This window comes from Papio anubis, chromosome 4, assembly GCF_008728515.1.
Source record: "Papio anubis isolate 15944 chromosome 4, Panubis1.0, whole genome shotgun sequence".
Lineage (NCBI taxonomy): Eukaryota > Metazoa > Chordata > Mammalia > Primates > Cercopithecidae > Papio > Papio anubis.
Window position 1 is genome coordinate 165,912,341 of NC_044979.1, and position 6,840 is coordinate 165,919,180.

Here is a 6,840-nt window from a genome sequence, read left to right on the forward strand (position 1 = left end):
TTATAGCAGTATGAGAATAGACTAATACAAAAAGTAAACCAATTTTTTGATGGATAGTAAAAAATTTAAACTGAACATTTTATCTCGAGTATGCCAATCAGGGTAAACAAAAAAAAAATTATTTCAGTTGTTCAATGATTTAAAGAAACAATAAAAAAACTTTTGAGTTTAGTTTTGGAGCTTATATTCAGACACTCTCCAGGTAATGTCCGCTAAAACCCATTTTTTCAGCCATCTCCACCTTAGTTAGACTAGATCTACACCATTCTCCTATTATTTCACATGTGAGTTGATGCCTTTTATCAAGATTGGTAAATTCCCAACTGTACTCTCTTCAAATATTGTTTCTGCCCCATTCTCTCCTCTTTCTTTTGCTTAGATACCTATGATAAACAAGGTACACTTTTTATCTATATTACATACGACTCATACTCTTTTTTTCTATTTTCAATCTTTATGTAGAAGTATTGGCTTTTGCTTATTGAGGTTGTAACCTGGACGGTTAGTGAAAACAAGATTTTCCAGCATGTTAGAGACATGTTGACTGGTATTTTAGAAAAGAGAAGCAGGTAGGTGCCAAAAGATGTAATTTTCAACTATGGATGAGACTCTGTTGAAAACATATCTCAAATATCCAAAGCCATTATTCATAGCCCAGTGAAAAGAATCATCTGTCAAAAGATCAGAAGGCTTTTGATGTATATCCCTGAGCCATATATTTTATGTGAAAGATCTCAATTTTTAATTGTTGATAAATAATTCAGTTAAAAAAAGAAACAACAATGATGAGGCTCCATATTAGACAAAACAAATAATACGATCTCCAAGATGAAGTGAGTCCAAAGTCGTGGCATTTACAAGTTCTTCTTAAACTTTTATGAAATTAATGTGAACAAAGTTTTAGAGATTTAGAGGCAGAGAGAAGGGAAGAACACCTCTTTTCACAATAACTGGTTCAGAAAAGGATTTTTGAATAAGGAACCTGGATTAACTGAAGACAAATTCACTAAATCCCTCAGTTTCGCCTGAATAAATTCATGCTCCCCATTTAACTCGTAAGTTTGGTATTCAAGATTATTTTAAAGAGTTACGTTTGAAACAAAAGAAAATGGGGAAGGAATAGTTTCCAAACCTACTTTCTAAGGCACAAGGTAAGGAGAAATCAACTGCTATTGAAAAATAGAAAGTAACTCACGGAATAGATACTTGAATTGGCCGTATTTGCTTCTTTCTTCATTCTTCTTCCTTCTGGAAGGCCTATATTAAGTTACTTTTCAATATTGCCATACATTTTAATCGAGAAAATTTCTAACATTATTGTTGTAAGTTTATTATATTTTATTATAAAATAAAACCATGACAGTACACTTTCTTTGGTCCTGAATATAATTTAACTACTTGTATTTCAACATAGAATATTTTGTGAATAAACTTACAGAGTGGCTATCCTCAAAGAATATGACAAAGCTGTCCAATTTTTATTTTTCAATATGGAATCTATAATTCAGCAGAGGCAAACAAACAAATGAACAAAACATAAAATATGACAAGTGAAAAAAAGAAACAAGATAAAATCAAACTTAAGCACAGAAGAAAAAAAAGAAAAATAGAGGGAAAGAGAGTCAGAGGAAGAGAGAGACAGAAAATAAGAGGAACATTCATCTACCATGCTGAGGAAAAGAGGACTGGGGAACAAAGAAACTTCCCATTTTCATAGGAAAATGTAGGATGGTACCTGGTTCTACAAGTGGCAAAAAGTCATTAAAAACCAGTAGTATGGAAAGGTAGAGACATTCTAAGAAAGTAGAAGCCCTGGATAATTATAAAAGTAGCTGATAAATATATCAAAGTTCATAAGATTTCTAATTTTGAAAATTTTTTCTCATGAAGACATTGAGACAAGACACATGCCAGCTTGAATGCAATAGGGAAAAAATTCTGAAATTCCTGAACTAACTTTTTGTTTCTCTTTCACTTGTTTCCTCCCTTCAGCAGATAAGCATTCAGCTGTTTGGCAGAATAGAGATGGACCTCAAATTGATCTTCTCTGTAACTGTGTGTCAGTCAAACTTCTTTTTGTTATCTTGTCTTTAAATACATGGCAAGGTTTCTTTCAGTTTCTGGCCATTTCTTTCTATCTCTGGTTTGCCTGTTCTTGATCTTTCTTCACTGGATATGAGACACACTTTATAACTGTAGTACTTAATGTATTAATTTTCTCTTACTGCCCTAAAAAATAACCACAAAGTAATTTTGGAGTATAGCAATGAATGGTGACAAGACAGATCATTTTCACAAATGTTCTCATCCAGGTAGAAACTAATACATTGCACCAGAAAAAAACTAATGTTATCTCTTTCCCCACTCTTAGGAGGAAAACATCCACTAGCAAAGCCAGATGTGAGTACACAGGAAAAGAGGCAGGTAGCATGTGCCAAAGAAACAGGAAGAGCTTTCCTTCTCATGATGAACTAGACATTAACGTAAAACAGTCATAGCATTTCTGACATAAGTGCAGTTCATTTGGCTTTGTGCTGTAACACCAAAATTATAGCACCCATAAATACAATACATGGAAAAGTATTCAAATGCAATTACAGACAAGATTATGGAGTTACACATATGTAAATGAGGGACCACAAATATGTAAAGGATGACTCTGTTGGGCACCACACCTATTGCTGAGAGGATATAAATGCCCTTGTCCAGGATGCAACATTAAAACTCAGAATCTTCCCGGGTACACTCAACTGAACTCACAGCTCATCAGCATGTCCTACAACTGCTGCTCTGGAAACTTCTCCTCCCGCTCCTTTGGGGGCTACCTGCACTACCCAGGCTGCAACCCCTACAGCACTGCACTCTGCTCTCCCAGCGTCTGCCAGCTGGGCTCCTCTCTCTACAGGAACTGTCAGAAGACCTGCTGGGAGCCCACCAGCTGCCGGAAATCCTGCTACCGCCGCAGGACCTCCATGCTTTGCAGTCCCTGCCAGACAACTTGCACCAGATCTCTAGGCTTTGGGTCCAGCAGCTGTCGCTCCCAGGGCTATGGATCTAGGAGCTGCTACTCGCTGGGAAGTGGATCCAGTGGCTTCAGATTCCTGAAATATGGAGGTTGTGGTTTTCCTTCCCTGAGTTATGGATCCAGATTCTGCTACCCAAACTACTTAGCTTCTAGAGCCTGGCAGTCTTCTTGTTATAGACCAATCTGTGGATCTCGCTTCTATCAATTCACCTGCTAAATTTCTAGATCCTTTTGAGTATTGGGATCAAAGTCTCTACTGAATGCAGCCATTGTTTTCATTCTTGCCAGTTCCCAATATCCTTTTATTCTTCTTCCACCAGCTTCTTGCATCACCAACTTCTGGCAGACTGTGAAATTAATAAGTAACCTAATATTAAGTTCTAATATCTTTACCATTGATCGAATATATGCTATCTGATTTTCATCCAAAAACTGTTGAAAATGGAAATTTTAATCTAATAAATTTACGTAATCTGGCACCCAAATATATTATTCACATTGTTATTATTTTATTATTATTATTTTGCTTACATTTTTGCATTCAAGAATTTTGGAGATTTAAGTAAAAATCAATATGACTGTGTAACTGGATTTGGGGCACATATAATGTGACAGATTTGAGATCATTTCTCTTGAAATTAGGTATGTTGTTTATTAAGAGTAATCATTTCTGGAAGACCATAGTTTGCATCTGCAGACTTGTCTCAACAGCAGTGAGAGTTGTCTAAGAATGAAGGATATGCATTTCTGCTGATACAGGAAAGCAGATTTGATGAATAAACTAGAAATGCAGACAACAAGACTAGGATGTAATTTATAAGGTAAACTGTATGCTTATACTAAAGGTTACTTAAAGTCTAGTATCTGAATGTGGATTTTCAACCAAGAGAAAAGTGAAACTTAAACAACTGCTAGGACAGACACTTTGCTCTTTGTTAGCAGGCGTAAGTGCCAAGGTTCCTACCTCCCACTGGTAAGGAGAGTAAGGATCGTTCACCAGCGATCTTAAGTGGGAATGATTGGGTCCAGGAGGCTTGGGTAACCTACTGATGCTTCCTCAAGGCTCAACCCCAATCAAGCTAACGGCAACACACCTGAGCCATGTTGAACACGCATTTATATCCATTAGTCTTACGTGGATCCTCCTCTCCCCAGAACAGAGCTAATGTCAAAGATTTGGGTTCAAACAGTTTATATAGCACAAGATCCCAGGAAGCAAGTAGGAGACACTATGGAAGATGAAAGAATCAAAGAGGAAAATCTAAAGAAAGCGTGCATTTTTGAGTTTACTTTATGAAGAGCAACTTGGCTCAATCTTGTAAGGACCTTTTAGGAGCATGTAGAATGACTTAGAATTGTCCATCACAGGATCAGATCAACGTGGAAAAACATTTATCCATCCACTTCCTTCTCCCATTGGCTGAACAACATCCAAGATGTGTAATTTTCAGGAACCTTATAATTATGCAAGGGAAGAATCACAGTGGGCTCCTTCTGTTTTCCTAGTTGTGACCTGGGAGAAGCCCGGGTACAGTAAAAGTGGTGTTGCATATGATTGAGGGCAGATGTTGTCTACATAAAGGTGGTTGGGTGGTTGAAGCCAACATAAAATGGTTTGCATTGCTATGCCTGTGGTCATAGGTGAGTGTATACCACACAAGAAAGCGAAAGAGGTATCAGGTAACAGATTTTCATTTAATACTTATCCCTATGAAAAGACAAATATTATATATTATAGACCTTTACAGGCATGGGGGAATGGAGACTCTAAAAGGGTTTAAAACTGGCCAAGGCTTACAGAACAAAGATCTGGTAGAATATGATCTCTTGAATGAATCTTGTTTTGTTATTCTTTTCTGTTTTTTCTTTTCCTTTTATTAAAAAAATACAACTCCTAGTTTAACCAAGGAATACTTCCTATTTCTAGTACTACAGAAATACTACAAAATTATTATTCATCTAAATAGATATAATCCACTATTGGATTTATTTGTTTAGCCTCATGAGTAGTGTCAGTAATAAAGAATGAAAATACAAATAAATTTAGAGTTTAGGAGAAGAGCTCCAAAGAAGGTGAACTAATTTATTTAAATAACATTTTAACTATTATAACAAATACTAGAGTAATAGAAAAATATTCGATGGCACCTCAGGAAGAAAATGTTAGGAATTCTGAGGGCTATGACATATCTTAACATTTTAATTATTATAGTGAGTATAACTTAGTTTTTTCAGATTTAGGATCCAAGATGATAGATATAAAGTGCTGCCTTCAATAATACCAAACATTATGAACAAGAATGGTGAAATTGCAGACTCTTGTGACATCTCACAAATAATGTAAACCAGAGTCCCATTTTGGTGAGGTTGGACTGAAGGAGAATAAAACCAATCAGAGTGAATACATGGCAATATTCTTTATTATTATTATTATTATTATACTTTAATTTCTAGGGTACATGTGCATAACGTGCAGGTTTGTTACATATGTATACTTTTGCCATGTTGGTGTGCTGCACCCATCAACTCGTCAGCACCCATCAACTCGTCCTTTACATCAGGTATAACTCCCAATGCAATCTCTCCCCACCTCCCCCTTCCCCGTGATAGGCCCCAGTGTGTGATGTTCCCCATCCCGAGTCCAAGTGATCTCATTGTTCAGTTCCCACCTATGAGTGAGAATATGCAGTGTTTGGTTTTCTGTTCTTGTGATAGTTTGCTAAGAATGATGGTTTCCAGCTGCATCCATGTCCCTACAAAGGACACAAACTCATCCTTTTTTATGGCTGCATAGTATTCCATGGTGTATATGTGCCACATTTTCTTAATCCAGTCTGTCACTGATGGACATTTAGGTTGATTCCAAGACTTTGCTATTGTGAATAGTGCCACAATAAACATACGTGTGCATGTGTCTTTATAGCAGCATGATTTATAATCCTTTGGGTATATACCCAGTAATGGGATGGCTGGGTCATGTGGTACATCTAGTTCTAGATCCTTGAGGAATCGCCATACTGTTTTCCATAATGGTTGAACTAGTTTACACTCCCACCAACAGTGTAAAAGTGTTCCTATTTCTCCACATCTTCTCCAGCATCTGTTGTTTCCTGACTTTTTAATGATTGCCATTCTAACTGGTGTGAGATGGTATTTCATTGTGGTTTTGATTTGCATTTCTCTGATGGCCAGTGATGATGAGCATTTTTTCATGTGTCTGTTGGCTGTATGAATGTCTTCTTTTGAGAAATTCTTTTCATATCCTTTGCCCACTTTTTGATGGGGTTGTTTGTTTTTTTCTTGTAAATTTGTTTGAGTTCTTCATAGGTTCTGGATATTAGCCCTTTGTCAGATGAGTAGATTGCAAAAATTTTCTCCCATTCTGTAGGTAGTTTCTTTTGTTCACTCTGTTCACTCTGATGGTAGTTTCTTTTGCTGTGCAGAAGCTCTTTAGTTTAATGAGATCCCATTTGTCAATTTTGGCTTTTGCTGCCGTTGCTTTTGGTGTTTTAGACATGAAGTCTTTGCCCATGCCTATGTCCTGAATGGTACTACCTAGGTTTTCCTCTAGGGTTTTTATGGTATTAGGTCTAACATTTAAGTCTCTAATCCATCTTGAATTAATTTTCGTATAAGGAGTAAGGAAAGGATCCAGTTTCAGCTTTCTACTTATGGCTAGCCAATTTTCCCAGCACCATTTATTAAATGGGGAATCCTTTCCCCATTTCTTGTTTCTCTCAGGTTTGTCAAAGATCAGATGGCTGTAGATGTGTGGTATTATTTCTGAGGACTCTGTTCTGTTCCATTGGTCTATA

General features: G+C 36.6%; 1 protein-coding gene across 1 annotated transcript; it reads left to right on the plus strand.

Annotated features, from left to right (window-relative positions):
- On the plus strand, nt 1-5,473 carry LOC116274594 (keratin-associated protein 13-4). Its single transcript, XM_031665698.1, has one exon. The coding sequence runs from the start codon at nt 2,772-2,774 to the stop codon at nt 3,240-3,242; it is 471 nt and encodes a 156-aa protein (XP_031521558.1). The 5' UTR covers nt 1-2,771; the 3' UTR covers nt 3,243-5,473.
- The last annotated feature ends 1,367 nt before the right edge of the window (nt 5,474-6,840 follow it).

Excerpts from the sequence above, each read along its gene's own strand:
- LOC116274594 (XM_031665698.1), top strand. The coding sequence starts at position 2,772 with ATGTCCTACAACTGCTGCTCTGGAAACTTCTCCTCCCGCTCCTTTGGG.